This window comes from Camelus ferus, chromosome 8 (assembly GCF_009834535.1).
Source record: "Camelus ferus isolate YT-003-E chromosome 8, BCGSAC_Cfer_1.0, whole genome shotgun sequence".
Lineage (NCBI taxonomy): Eukaryota > Metazoa > Chordata > Mammalia > Artiodactyla > Camelidae > Camelus > Camelus ferus.
Window position 1 is genome coordinate 66,533,206 of NC_045703.1, and position 15,370 is coordinate 66,548,575.

At 46.3% G+C, this 15,370-nt stretch overlaps 1 protein-coding gene across 8 annotated transcripts in view; it reads left to right on the forward strand.

Moving 5' to 3' along the window:
• Positions 1–15,370, forward strand: part of SYTL3 (synaptotagmin like 3) — a 78,247-nt gene that overhangs the window by 33,496 nt on the left and 29,381 nt on the right. For all 8 annotated transcript variants that reach the window (XM_032485266.1, XM_032485261.1, XM_032485265.1 and 5 more), the window contains 4 exons: positions 10,622–10,673; positions 11,704–11,773; positions 13,160–13,238; positions 14,543–14,667. In XM_032485266.1, coding sequence (XP_032341157.1) covers positions 10,622–10,673; positions 11,704–11,773; positions 13,160–13,238; positions 14,543–14,667 — 326 coding nt within the window. The remainder of the gene's footprint in view (positions 1–10,621; positions 10,674–11,703; positions 11,774–13,159; positions 13,239–14,542; positions 14,668–15,370) is intronic.

A 15,370-nucleotide genomic window follows, 5' to 3' on the forward strand; every position in this document is an offset into this window, starting at 1 on the left:
TTTTCAGAGTTTTATTCTTGGATGTGGTCCATCTGATCATAGGGCCATCAGGACGGTATCCGACTGGCTACGTGGGCCTGAAACACTCAGGCTCGTGAATTAAGAGAAGTGGGTACCAGTAAGTACTGAGACACTCTACCTTTATCGCCTCTCTCCTTGTGGGCTCAGTGAAGTCCCCCCACGCCCTCCGCCTGCAGTTCAGACAGTCCTGCAAGGCTGATCTGTACGTTACAAATGCCTAGGGCTTATTTTCATGAGAGAGTGTCTTTATGAAATTATGTTTATTTCCAGGTATCAAATACTGTGTATGCTTTTGTCTTATTTAAAAAAAAGTGGCATCTTACTTTGTTGAATATTTTCTTCTTACTACTCTGCTTAGGAGGGAAAGACAAAAGAGACGCCTGTGAAAGGGTGTGTGCTGAAGTGATGTTCAGAAGCAGTGATTTTTCCCAGCTGACTGGGTTGCTTGTCACAGCCCTGACAGATTTGTAGATGGTGCTTTTAAACCGGTTAGAACAGACCATCAAGTCAGACTATGATGAATGCAGTGAAGAAAGTCCTTCACCTCCAGCCTTTTGTTTTCACCAGCGTTTCAGGGTAACAGTCTTGCGGAGGCAGGTTCCCGAGTTCAGTCAGCTTTGATTTCATGATGCCTTTGGCTTTGTCCACAGCGGCAACGCAAAAACTGAGCTGTTTAGATTGCCCAAGTTTCTTTGAATCTATCAATTCACCCCAGATTTATATATTTTGTATCTCAAATATTTGCCAGGAGACTAGAGTCCGCCCCACCCCCGGCTTTCTGAGCCCCTGCGTTCCTCCCAGGACCACTTCTGTGTCTCTGCCTCTCCCGCTGTCCTCTGGGCTCTGTCCGCCACCCCGCGGTGATGAGGCCGTCTTAGGCAACCCACATCTTTGGCCTTAAATTATCATGGCCACGGCACTATCCATCATCATTTCTCCTACTTAAATGAACAGAATGGAAAATCAAGGTGAAATAATTGAACTGAATAGGACTTCTGAATTAAGAATTCCCGGTTTACGTATATCACTTATATGTGGATCTAGAAGACAAATGGACTTATTTATAAAACAGAAACAGACTCACTGACAAAGAAAACAAACATGGTTACCATACGGAAAGGGGGTGGGAAGGGATAAATTGGGAGTTCGAGATTTGCAGATACTACCTACTATGTACAAAATAGATAAGCAACAAGTTTCTATTGCACAGCACAGAAAAGGCTATTCAATACCTTGTAACCTTTAATGAAAAAGAATATACGTATGTATATGTATGACTGAACTGTTATGCTGTACACCAGCAATTGACACAACACTGTAAACTATCCTTCAGTAAACAAATAAAATAAAATAAAATAAAATAATGCATACTTAAAAAAAAAAAGAATTCATGGTTTGTGTGTTTAGACCAAACTACTGATTAGGGTAGTTTCCAGGGAATATTGTGATACTTGGATGTTCAGCTATCTGTTTATATGAATCCGTTTTTTAGAAAACCACTTATATACTTAAACAAATCATTTTAAATTGAAGAATTCCACATTCTTCTTTTCATTTTTGTAAAATACACATCATATAGCATTTACTATTTTAGCCATTTTGATGCGTACAGTTCAGGAATTAAGTAAATTTTTGTTGTTCTTTAACCATCACCACCATCCTTTCTCAGCTTGCAAAACTGAAGCTCTGTACCTCCTCCGTACAACAGTTCCTCTTTCCCCTCCTCCCCCCATTTGCAGCCTCTGACAACCACCTTTCTACTCTCTGTCTCTCTGATTTTGATCGCTCTAGGTATCTCCTAAGTGGAATCAAAATGTATCTGTCCCTTTGTGTCTTTATTTCACTTACCATGTCCTCAGGGTTTATCCATGTGGTAGCACGCGTCTGAATTTTATTCCTTTTTAAGACTGAATGATACTCCATTGTATGTATGTCCCACATGTTGTTTATTCATCCATCCATCAGTGGGCTCTTGGCTTTCTTCTACCTTTTGGCTGTTGTGAATAATGCTGCTCTGAGCATTGAAGTACAAAATACCTGTTGAAGTTCCTGCTTTCACTTCTTTTGTGTTCATACCCAGAATTAGAATTGCTTGATCAGATGGAAATTCTATTCTATGTTTAACTTTTTGAGGAACTGCCATACTGTTTTCCGTAGTGGCTGCCCCATTTTACATTCCCACCAGCAGTGCACAAGGGTTCTAGTGGCTCCACGGCCACGCTAGCACTTGTCTTCTGCTTTTGTTTTGCTTTGCTTTGTTGTTCTTGTTTTATGAGAGGCATCATCGTGGGCGAGAGGTGGTAGCTCGTTGTGGTTTTTGTTGGTCATTCAGTCAGCACTTACTGGGTCTCTACAAACCTGACATTTATTCAGTTCTATGAATGGATTCTTTTTTTTGTGTTATTTGATACACACATACATTGCAAAATGTTTATCACAATAAGGTTGGTTAACACCTTCACCTCACGTAAGTACCATTTTGTTGTTGTTATGATGAGAACGTTAATGCTCTACTCAAAGCAATGTTCAAATGTACAATACAGTATTGTTACCTAGGGTCACCATGGTGACCATACTTTACTTGTAGACTTTTTGATAATGGCCATTCTGACCAGTGTGAGGTGATACCTCACTGTAGTTTTGATTTGCATTTCTCTAGTAATTAGCGACATTGAGCCTCTTTTCATATGCCTGTTGGTCATCTGTCTTCTTTGGAGAAATGTCTGTCTAGGGCTTCTGCCCATTTTGACTGAGTTATTTGGTTTTTCCCCTTATGTTGAGTTGTATAAGCTGTTTGTATATTTTTGGAAATTAAGCCCTTATCAGTCGCTTCGTTTATTCGTGAATATTTTCACTTGGTCTGCAGATTGTCTTTTTCGTTTTGCTTATGGTTTCCTTTGCTGCACAGAACTTATAGATTAGGTCCCATTTGTCTATTTTTGCTTTTATTTCTTTTTCTTTGGGAAACTGACCTAAGAAAACATTGCTATGAATTTATGTCCAAGAATATTTTGCCTATGTTCTCTTCTAGGAGTTTTATGGTATCGTGTCTTACATTTAATTCTTTAAGCCATTCTGAGTTTATTTTTGTGTGTAGTGTGAGGGAGTGTTCTAACTTCACTGATTTACATGTGGCTGTCCAGATTTCCCAACACTACTTGCTGAAGAGACTGTCTTTTCTCTATTGTATATTCTTGCCTCCTTTGTTGAAGGTTAATTGACCATAGGTGTGTGGGCTTATTTCCAGGCTCTCTGTTCTGCTCCATTGATCCATATGTCCTGTTTTTGTGCCGGTACCACACATTTTGATTACTGTAGCTCTGTAGTGTTGTCTGAAGTCTGGGAGGACAGCCAGACTTAGATATGACACCAAAAGCACAAGCAAAAAAAGAAAAAATAGATAAACTGGACTTCATCAAAATGAAAAACTTTTGTGCATTAGAGGGTACTATCAGCGGAGTAAAGAGGAAACCCATGGGGTAGAGAAATCATATATCTCATAAGGGATCGACACTGAGAACCTTTAGGACAGAGCACTCTTAAAACCCACATTCAATTTTTAGAGAAAATCGAAGGCTGTGGAAAAGCAGTTTATACCCAACTGTCGCCAGGTACTCACCAAACCCGGGCCAGTTACCGCCAACCTTAAGTGTATCTTTGTTGGAGAGTCACTGCCCCGCCCTTGAGGACTGTTATTGACATAGAAGCCATCCAGAATTTCTGCTGGTAGAGTGTAGGGAGCTTAATTAAAGGGAAAAATTGTTTTTCTTTCTTGCAGCTAAGCAGAAGAGTAATGTCTAGTGGCGGAAGGACACCAGATGAGATATACCGTCTGCCAACAGGACTGTAAATCTCCCATATTAAATTCAGTTCTTCTGGAAGGCATGGGTTGCAGATTCACAGTCATGTACTTTGTCTTCTTTCATCTGTGATAGTGTCTTAGCCCCAGTGCTGTCTAAGCTCAAACTTCTCTAGGGACTACAATATACTTAAAAAGCCTCTGAAACCATTTATGACAGGATATCATGATTCTTTACATTCTGAGAGATCTTTAGGTCACACTTTAGGAGAATTTTTCCACTTGGCATAAGTGAGCCAAAGATTGGTTTAAAACTTTATTGTCCTAGGAACCTTTTCTTTCCTGTGAAAGAGAAAAGTCCTAAAACACATTATAATTGTCCTACACCTCCCCCCCACCTCTCTCTGGTTGTTTATTCATCTTTTTCTAGCATTTGGAGGATACTCAAGCTCCAGCGTGGGTCGACCTTCAGGACTGTCAACACAGTTGTGCAGGTTGGGCACTGTGCAAGGGAGCCACATGTGAGAGAATACTGTTTACATCATAGACATCCTAGATTTGTGTGTTAATTGTGATGATTTTTCTGGAAGATGCAACAAAATACATTGTTCTAACAAAATCCATATATTATGATCAACTCCTAGGAGTGGACAAAAGCATCCTGAGGAAGGGGCATGTTTGCATAGTCCCAGGGAGGCTCTGTGTGGGCAGCCCTACCTGTGCTTTGCTTCAGGTCACACCTGGAACTCGAGAGTATGGTTTCCTCCACAGGATGCTCCTCCCATTCCATGGGCACAAGCAGAGAGGCGGCTGTGGACCAGGCCACCCTTCCACTTGACCACCCTGTTAGCTTTGCAGCAGTCCCACACAGCTGTCTGGGTGTCCCTGACTTTCCTGAATGAAAGGTTTCTGTGGGGCCCTACAGTGTCAGAGGGCAAGTTCAAGATCATGTCTTAGAAGATGACTAACCCACAGAGATCCTGCAGCTCAGGGCGGGAGGCCCCTCAGCCGCTTATATCAGCTTGATTCTGCTGGTTGACTGAGTTGTACTGTGACATTGCTGGGAGTCTGCCCTGTGCCCTCTCTCCCGTGAACCATGGCACCCCAGAGAGAGGTGTTTGGGTGGCTGGGCGTGGCACCTGCTGCAGGACCCGCGGTCCAGGGCGCTGGCTGGTAGGCAGCTGGTGTGCTTGGCCAGCGACACAGGGGAGCCTGGCTTAAGATGGCCTCTGTTCTACAGGATTTTTTATGAGCACTTGAAATAGGTTGCCTTATCCATGTGTTTTCAGATGGAGAAATAGATGCATAGATGTACAGACATGCTCGTGCCAGGTGAAGGTTGGTTTTTGGTCTAGAAACCTCAGCTCTGTCCTGGATTTCGTGTGGGTCCTTGTAGCACCCAAAACTCCTGCTTATGAGCAGAGGTCCCCCTCATTCTTTGTGAAGTGTTTGTGTGTATTATATTATAATCAACATGAACGAATGGATGAAACTTACATGGAGGCCCAGTTGTGAAAAAAAATGACCTTGTTTTCATACATATTTGGTATTGGGCTGAAATGAAGTAATGCTTATTGTTAAAGCAGTGTTGGTGTCTGTTGTCATATTTATAACCACGTCTGCATGGCAGGCCCTCTGTTGGGTGCTGGGGACACTACAATGCATAAGATGAGGCTGGTGTCTTCAAAAGGTTCGCTACCTAGTTGGGGGAAAGATGGATATGCTCGTGATGGCAGCACCGTCAGGAATTTTAAAGCAAGTGTGCACGGCAGCCGTGAAGAGACCAGCCTGGTGAGAACAGGCCCAGAATCCTGGAGAATAAACTCCTAAAAGGAGCATGAAGACATGTAAGACGATGGCGTGGAGGGAGGGCAGTCTAGCGGGTGGGGGCATCCGGGAAGCTCACCTTCCCCAGGACCTGCAAATGGGGTAGGGTGGCAGAAGGTGATCCTGGAGAGGTAGGTAGGGGCCAAATCACAAAGGGTCTCTGGAGTAGATTTCTCCAGCTGCTGTCACAACGTGCTGCAACCTGTGTGGCTTCAAATAGCAGAAATGTGTAGTGTCACAGTTCTGGAGGCTGGGAGTCCAGAGTCACGCCATCAGCGGGACCACACTTTCTCTGCCCGCTCTCCGGGAGAAGGTTTCCCTGCATCTTCTGGCTCCTGTGGGCTCCTGGCTGTCCATGTTGCTCCCCGGCTTGTAGAGACATCACTCCAGTCTCTGCCTCTGTTGGCACATGGCTGTCTTCACAGCATCTTCCCTCTGTGCGTGTCTGCGTCTTGTGTCCCAGTTTGCCCTTTTGATGAGGACACCAGTCACAATGGATCAGGATCCACCTGAATGACCTCGCCTGAACTTGATTGATCTGCAAAGGCTCTCTCTACAGATGAAGTCACATTGGCAGTTGCTGGGGGGTAGGACTTCAGCAGATCACTTCTCAGGGGACACAACTCAACCCAGAGCAGCTTTGTATGCTGGTTGAAGAAGTTTCTTTGGTAGCAACATAGGCTGTGAGTTGCAACCAGAGGACAGGACGTCGTGTGTGCTCTGGAGGGTGGGTGGAGGTGGGGGAGCTGAGCCAGGCCAGGCCTTGTCCTCCAGGTCCTCACACCTAGGCTGGATGCCCCAAACACAAGTGCACAGGCCTTGTTTCTTTCTCTTTTTTTCCTTCCTCCGTTCCTCCCTCCCTCCCTCCTGCCTTCCCTCCTTCCTTCCATGTTGTGTTAGTTTCTGTGTACAGCAAAGTCACTTAGTTATTCGTACATTCTTTTCCGTTATTGTTTATTACAGGACACTGAGTATCGTTCCCTGGGTTATACAGTATGACCTTGTTTATCTATTCTGTGTGTAATAGTTTGTATCTGCTAATCCCAAACTCCTAATTTATCCCTCCTCCCATCCCCTTTAGTAACCATAGTTTATTTTCTATGTCTGTGAGTCTCTTTCTGTTTTGTAAATAAGTTCATTTGTATCATTTTTTTTGATCCCACATATAAGTGATATCATATGATGTTTGTCTTCCTCTGTCTGACTTACTTCACTTAGTATGATCATCTCTAGGTCCATCCATGTTGCTAGAAATGGCATTATTTCATTCTTTTTTATGGCTGAGTGGTGTTGTACATATAAAGCACAACTTCTTTACCCAGTCATCTGTTGATGGGCATTTAGGTTGTTTCCATGTCTTGGCTATTGTAAATAGTGCTGCTGTGAACACTGGGGTCCATGTATCTTTTCGAATTCACATTTTCTCCAGATATATGCCCAGGAGTGGGATTGCTGGATCATATGGTAACTCTATTTTTAGATTTTAAGGAATCAAGTGGCTGCATTAATTTACATTCCCACCAACAGTGTAGGGAGGGTTCCCTTTTCTCCACACCCTCTCCACCATTTATTATTTGTAGACTTTTTGATGATGGCCATTCTGACTGGTGTGAGATGATACCTCATTGTCATTTTGGTTTGCATTTTTCTAATAATTAGTGACGCTAAGTATCTCTTCATGTGCCTATTGGCTATCTATATGTCTTTGGAGAAATGTCTGTTTAGGTTTTCTGCCTGAATTTTGATTGGGTTGCTTTTGTTTGTTTGTTTTTCTACTGAGTTGTATGAGCTGTTTGTGTACTTTGGAAATTAAGCCTTTGTTGGTTGCATCATTTGCAAATATTTCCTCCCAGTCCATAAGATGCCTTTCCATTTTATGTATGGTTTCCTTTGTTGTGCAAAAGCTTCTAAATTTGATTAGGTCCCATTTGTTTATTTTTGCTTTTATTCCTATTGCACAGGGCTTATTGCTTGACTTGAGCAGGATAAGATACACCTAATAAATATGAACAATTTATAAAATTAAGAAAGAAGAATTTTCAGGGAATCAGTCATTGCTTAATGTATGGTGGTTTCTCCTTGCTTTTTATTATGAAAACTTCATAGATGAGCAAGAGTAGAGTGACTGGTAACCCCCTCGTACCACGACCGGCCTGCCCACCCTCACTTATTTACGTCTGGCTTCGTAGGCCAGTCGTGGCATGAACGCCAGCTTTGTCACGTAGCGTGGGGCCCATTGCACAATGTCCGCGAGCCTCGGCTTTACTTATAAAATTGGGATGACACCTGATGATGACTCAGAGAGCAAATGCATGTCAGGGGACCTGCACAGCCCCTGGCATACAGTTGGCTGCTAGTAAGTGTCACTGTGCGTTTCTGAATGTGCCCCAGAAGCCTAGGACCCCAGGGCCCTGACCCACAGCTGTTCTTGGTCGAGCCTAAAGAGGTAGTCGGAACAGGACAAGCGACCACTTGTCAGGAGACCTCGGGGGATGTCTTTCCACGAGCATTTCCTCGGAGTAGTTACATAAGTTAAAAAAAAAAGTTAACAAAAAGTAAATACTTAGTGCTTTTTAAGGAAGCCTCTGGTAAGAAATGGCTGGGGAATAGAAAAGAAAAAGAGGGAAAGTGGAATAAACAGGGACTGAGCCACAGGGCAGCGCTCCCCAGTGAGCAGAGCCTGACTGCAGGGCTGGGCTCGGGCCTGGGACTCTGCATTGCTCACAAGCTCCCAGCTGGTGCCACTGCCGAGAACCACCGCCCACACCTGGAGTAGCCAGGACATGGGGCAAACTGGCTTCCACGGGCCAGGCTCCTAGGTCTCTCTGCCCCTTTTTGTACTTCCTGTAAGCTGAGACTGGGTTTCACATTTTTTAAAGGGCAAAAAAGTTGGAAGAATAGTATTCATAACATATTTAAAAAAATGTATGAAATTCAAATTTCAACGTCCAACTTTATCAGAACACAGAGACACCCCCTCTTTACTGTTGTCTGTGGCCTCTGTCACAAGTGCAAAGTTGAGTGCGTGGGACAGAGAAGGTGGGGAGCCCAGAATATTTACTAGATGGCCTTTACAGAAAGGGTGTGTCCACCTGGTAGAGCTGCAGGGCCCAGGGAAGCCAGCAGGGGGCAGCAGAGGGCCGCATGCGGCAGGGCCTCCCAGGGCTCAGGATAGGTATTTAGAAATGTGACAGCGGGAGGCGGGGGACTAAGCTGAGGTTTAGGAGGGAGGTATGGGCCAGAGGTAGAAATGCCCGGGCAATTAACATGGGAGGTGAGGTGGGGCAAGTGAAGTGGAGAAAGCCCAGGGTATGTAGGACTTACATAAGGAGCTCTTCAAGGGTTGGTGGGAGAGGTGGGTCCAGGGGTGGTGGCCCAGGGACGCCGGTGGGGCTTGGACTTCAGGCAAAAGCAATAGGGAGCCACTGGAGGGATCAGGCGGTGGAGTGATAGCATGGAACTGAAGGAAGGGCCCATAGCTCTGGTGGCTGGGCTCCCAGGAAGCTGTTGCAATGGTCCAGAGGAAGGGGCCGGCAGCCATCTGAGCCGTGAAACAGCCCATCCTGCAAGAGGGCTCGGAACGCCCCTTCCCTTGGAGTCTGCATTTTCTCCCAGGACAGGCCAGACGAACAGTGTCTTTTCCCTTTCCCCCGTTTCCCTCCACTTTCAGCACAACCACAGTGCACTTAGGGGGGCTCTCTTTTTGCTTCTGGCCTCCCTGCTTTCTTTCCTGTGGCCCCTGCAGATGCGGGATTTCACCCACTCCCAGTTGGTTCTACTCGATTAGTGCTCAGCCTTTGCTTGAGGCCTTTTTTTGCTTTTAAAGAATTATTTCTTAATGGGGCAGAGGCATGGCTCACAGACTCCTTTAGAAGCTGGCGAACACCACATGAGCCCCAGAAAAATGAGCACAGGCAGGTGGACTCAAAATCTGAGATATGATTTCAGGGCTCATGCACTCCCCAAGCTCCCAGTTTAGGAGCACTGGCTTGGGGCTTCAGTTCTGGGTCAGCTGGAGGTTAGCTGTCCCTGGCTTTAAGGTTTGGGGCTTCATATCAGAGACTCAGTGCCAAGACCTCCCTGTAATTCCTGATTTTCTTGGTATCCCCGTCGTTCCTCCCATCTTAGGGAGATGGTGCAAATACCTAAGTCTGTCTTTGGAATGGACCGAAACCTTCGCACACAGAGGACAGGAGCTGCACAGACCACCCAGGACGGCAGGTCTGGTGGTTCTCGGCTGTGTGCTGGGCGTCGTGGAACCCTCTGGGAACTTCCCTGAGCTGGAGAATCTGCATCTGGCCTCTGGGCTGGGCCGGTGGGCTGACCTCTCCCTATGCATTGGGCCAGGAAACATTGTGTTCACTTGGAGAGTTCTACTGGGGATCTTAATACATCGTAAAATCCCCTTTCCTTGCAACATAAAGAGTACTCTATCAGTTGCAGTCTTATTTAGGAAATTATTTGCCTCTATAACTAGAAGTAAGTAGATTACATTTTTTAAAAGATTAATTCAATCTCTACAACAAGGAATGTTTAAAGGAATATAGTCATTCCATTGTGAAATGTTTCTAAAGAACAGATGGAAGCTTAGAAATTTGAACTATTTTTCAAATTATCCAAAATTTAAAAATCTAATCCAGCATCAGCTTTTCATAAAAGCAGTCATTTCCAGCAAGTATGGTGTCTTTGTGTGTATGTGTGTGTGTGTGTGTGCGCGCGCGCGTGCGTGTGTAATAACATCTTCAGTGGAATACAATTTATATAACACAAAATGCACCTATTTAAATGCACAGTTTCATTTTGGTGAACGTACAGAGCTGTGCATCACCCAATCCTGGTACCCCAAAATGGTCTCTTACTTTTTAATCACAAGATGGGATATTAGAAAAATAATCTTAATCGATTGCACTCTGTATTTGCATCATCTAAGTTATATTCCTACCAACAAATGACCTTTGTTGATATCTCTTCCAGGCAAACATGAGACAGCTGGAGCAAAGCTCTTGCAATCTTATCAGGCATTGAGGTGAGTGTTTTAAAAGGACAGGCCGTCCTGGGCCCTCCGGGGCTGGGGTGCGAAGGACGTGCTGAAAGAACTGAAAGATCCCTTGCCTTTCAAATATCACCGCTTTGGAATGTAACTTTTTTAAAAAGACGATAAAGTGCTTGGAAAAGTTTCAGAGATGTTTCCAGATTCTTATGCAAAGCCTTCTCGGAGCTAGCCTAGTATTTTCTCTCAAAGTGTTTTGTTTCTTAAATCCTCCTGCAATGTTGTCAGGAAACTGAACGTTGTTTTTGATGGCATGTGCAGTGAAATTCTAAACCAAGTATTTGCTTTTATGAATCATTCATATCTCCAACATCTTGCCCAGTGCCTGACACCTTAGAAACATCTGTGGAATAAACATTGGTGGTTTTGAAAAATAGCCCGAGAGATAGTAACGTTTTACACAAAATTCTAAATACCTGGCTCCCTTGAAGCTAGCAAGCGCTCACACACCTGACTGCGCTGAATTTATTAAAGTGCACTGTGTGCTCCCCACCAGCAGCTTTTTTTTGGCTCATGATGAGATTTTCTAATCTCAGGACTTTTTCATTTTTTACTCCTCCGTTTTTCCCCCCTACTTCTTTTAGCACAAACTTCTAATTCCTCTTGTGGTCAGTTTTGAAATCCATGGCATTTTGGGAATTCTGCTTGAACACTCAAGTCTGGAGTGTTCTGGATCACACATGTGGAGTCCGGATTTCAGAACAGCCAGGCCGCAGAGCGGGTCCCGAGCCCCCAGCTCTGTGTAACCCATGGCGGAGGGCCCTGCGCACACCTCAGACCGCGTGACGCTCGTTTCCCACATTCAGGTACCAGGGGATCATGCCCTCTGCAGAGCAGATCCAAGCAGCCTGCTTGACCCTCTTCTAAAAAGTGAGGAGGTGTTTTTTTTTTTTTAAAAAAAGGCAGAGAGCTTGAATTATAGGATGATGCAAATCTTGTGTGTTTCTAAGACTAACACTTGCACAGCTCACGACCCATTTCTTATCCCTGTGTTTTCCCTCGGCAGCAACATATCCGTGGTTCCTCCTACTCCACCTCCTTTCAGTGAAAGCCAGTGCAGTGGCAGCCCCGGCAGGGTAATGTTACAGTTCTGTGTGCCTCCCTGGGAGGGGACAGGGAAGGGAAGCAAAGGGAGGTGGGACTGAGAGCCTCATGGTCAAGGGTGGAGCAGGTCTTGAGGTGAGGAGAGTAGGGGGCCCTGATCGGAGGTTGGGACGCTCTGGACCCTGCCCTGTGTCTGTGCTTCCATCCCCTCCTCGTCAGTGGACTCGTCTTCTGCCTGCATCCCACGTCCCCATCTCTTGTTCTTGTCATTTTGTTGGTTCTCTCCCCAGCTGTGCCCTTGAGTGTGGGGGTCTGGATGGGCTGCAGTGTCAGGGGTCTCTGGAGGTGTAGCAGGAAATACAGGTTGATTCACAGGTGTGGGGTTCACAGATGTGGGAGTGCCCATGAAAATGTGTGTGCATCTTTTGAGTGATACTAACATAAAGTAGACGAGGGCTGTTTCCACCCAAGGAAGTTAGCCACGTGATCACGGGGGAGTGACCCCGGGCTCCCACCTCGCTTGCCTCCCATGGCAGTTGTGAAAAATTAACAAAATGATGGCCATGCTGGTACTTGGAAACTGTAAAGTGTCCTGGAAACAGGTGGTCTTGATGATTTTCATCATTATTACTTTGTGTATTAAAAGGAGTAACTCTATCTGTACATGGGATATCCACGCCTGCTGGTGAGACAGAGAAAATATATACATTCTTGATTCAATTTCAAACTGAGACCCTGGAGTGACCATCAAAATCCTGCTCTACTCTCTGCTTGAGAGAGATTTTTAATTCTCTGAAGTTATTTGAGCACAGATGTGCTCAAGACATTTTACTGAGATGGATGGATGGATGGATGGACGGATGGACGGACGGAGGTGACTTGCAGAGGAGCATGATCTCATTTCTGTTGTTTCTCTCCCTCTTCCTTCTCTCTTCTGTGTTGGGAGAGAAGGGACTAAGCCTTGGCTCCATCTGCTCACCTTGTACCTGATGCCACCCTCAGCCCTGTGTCACGTGCTTTCTGCCCATGTTGGCGTCCCCTCTGCATGGACCTGGGGTGGGGTCATAAGAGGAGGTTAAAGAAGCAGGAATTTCCTTGGGTAGAGCTTTGAGCCATGAAATGTCTGTCATTATTTCTGAGAGGTAGTTGTTACCTTGCTAATAACTGGGTGATGAGGTGGTGGCACTCCTTCCTTTAATGTGGGTGTCAAATCTCAGAGGGGAAAATCTGCGTGAGGAGGACCCCCACCCCGAGAGGACGGTGCCCTCTACTCCCGCATGCATGCTCACGCACCAGCACGCACCCCGAGATCCCACGCCCGCACCTGCCGGGGTCTGGGAGCACAGCCTGGAGGCTGCAGGGGCAAACACGGGATGGCAGACGTACTCTCATTCTCTCTCCTTCTGTCTCTGTTTTAGTTACAGGAACTTGGTCAGTTTAAAGGATTTCATAAGTCCGTGGAGAATTTGTTTCTGTCTGTTACCACCCACGTGAAAAGTAAGTGGATGCCTCTCCGCATGTCCTCCCACCACCGTCCAAGCCAGCCATGTTCACTGACCAAGGCCTGTCCGGTGACCCTGGCTGGGACAGGGCCACTCTCTCTGTCTCTGGCTCCTGGGGAAAGCCACAGCTCTGAGCCCTTTACCCCTCCAGCTGTGTTTCCATCAGAGACAGCTCTGAGGGCCTGGTGTGTGTCAGGACCATTCTAGCTGCTGGATGAAGAAAGATGCCCCAGAGTTTACAGACAATTGACTTGGGAACAGGGGAGGCTCCGACATGCTGGTGGGAAAGGTGAACACCCTGGGGCTTTGAGGGGGGCGTGTATGGGGTCTCCTCTAGAGAAAAGAGACCATCTACACATTTACCCCAGGAAGTGCACGCAGGAGATACTTAATAAACAGCAAAGCAGAAGGATTCATGCAGTAACACCTCAAGGGACGGATCAGAGGACAGAGGGTGCCCTGGGGCTGCACTGTCCAGTATGGTGGCCTCTAACCACATGTGGCTCTTGAAATGTGGCTGGAGTGAAATACGCATTGAATTCTAGAGACTTAATATTGAAAAAAGAGTGAAATTTTTCATTCATTTTAATATTGCTTATATATTTTCACAATATTTTGGATATATTACATTAGATGCAATATAATATTAAAATAATTTTACCTGTTTGTTCTTGCTTTTTAAAATGTGGCTACTAGAAAATTTGAAATGACGTATATGAGCTGAATTCTGTCTCTAAAGATAGTTTCACGGTCCATGTTTGAGAGAGACAAGAATCTCATGGGAAAAGGAAGGTACTTTTAAAGAACACAGTCATCTTTGAGGTGGCTCTCCTTTGGGTGTGGGGTCCTTCCTTATATTATACTGAAGGAAAAGATTAAAGTCATCTTTTCAGGGTTGGCTTACTAAAACGGTTGTAAGGATACCCCAAGTCTGCTTTTACCTCGAGAAGTAGTATTCAGTTGTAAAGTCTTTGTAAGGAGCCGCTGACTAGCCAGCTGGTTTGTTCAGCTGCCTTCTTTGTGTGTGGACAACCGCACACTCGGGATGTGTGGCTGGGATGCAGAGTAACTTGGGTTGGAAGGTCTTCCTTGCGCTCCCGCCCTGGCGGTGGCTCTGGCTGCCGAGGTGGGTGGTCACCTGATTCTCCCTCAGGAGCCAGCCCCTCTGTCCTGGGCAGGGGCCCTGCGTCCAGTGCGCGGTGCCCCGGAGCTCGGGGGGCTGGGGTCCCGGAGGACGGCTCCTGTAAGTCTTGGCCGAGCTGTGTGCTCTCACCTGTCACCCTTGTATTTGTTTTCTAGAACTCTCCAAGTCCCAGAATGACGTGACCTCTGACAAGCAACACCCAGCTCTGGGTCCTGGGCCGTGCGCAGGCCCGACGGAGAGACGGAGCCAGTCGGACACTGCGGTCAACGTCACCACCAGGGTACCCCCGGTCACCCCTAGATCACCTTCTAGCCCCTTTTCTCTATAGATTCTTTTCCCTTTTATTTTATAGCTAAACATCAAGCAGTCTGAAAAACATAATTATAAACCCCCTCTACTGGGGCAGGGGGCGCTGGCCCAGTGAAGGTTAAGAGTCAAGGTTGATTTGGAAAGTGGTTCAGAACAGGGAGCGGCTCCCACCTCATTCCAGGCCCCTGGGGCTTCCACGTGTCCTCCGCCACTCCTTGCTGGCCTCGAGGCCACGCCAAAGGCAAAGGCTGCCCTCAGGCCTGAGCTGTGTCTTCGGATTCGCTCACTCAGTGCCCTGAGGCCTGCCTGTGTCCTGCGTCCCACAGCCTCTGCCTAAGACCTGTCCTGATTCCTGCAACCACTGAAACCAGAAATGCTGCATGCTTAGGTGACATCGGGAGGGGGACCCTCCAGGTGCCTAAACCACGAGCCATCTCACCTAGTACGGGCCTGTAGGAGGGAATCACTCTTTCCACCAGCATTAACCATTCAAGACGCAGAAGCACTGGAGTCTGAGGGAGAGTGGACTTTAGGACCAGAAAACCTGGGTCCTCATGCAGCAGAGGGGACCTGGCTCTGGCAGGTGCCCCCACCTGGCTGTTTTCAGGGTCGATGTGACAGCTCTGCTTGGCTGGACAGGACAGGTGTCCCTTCTGCACAGTGGTGGGCTCCTG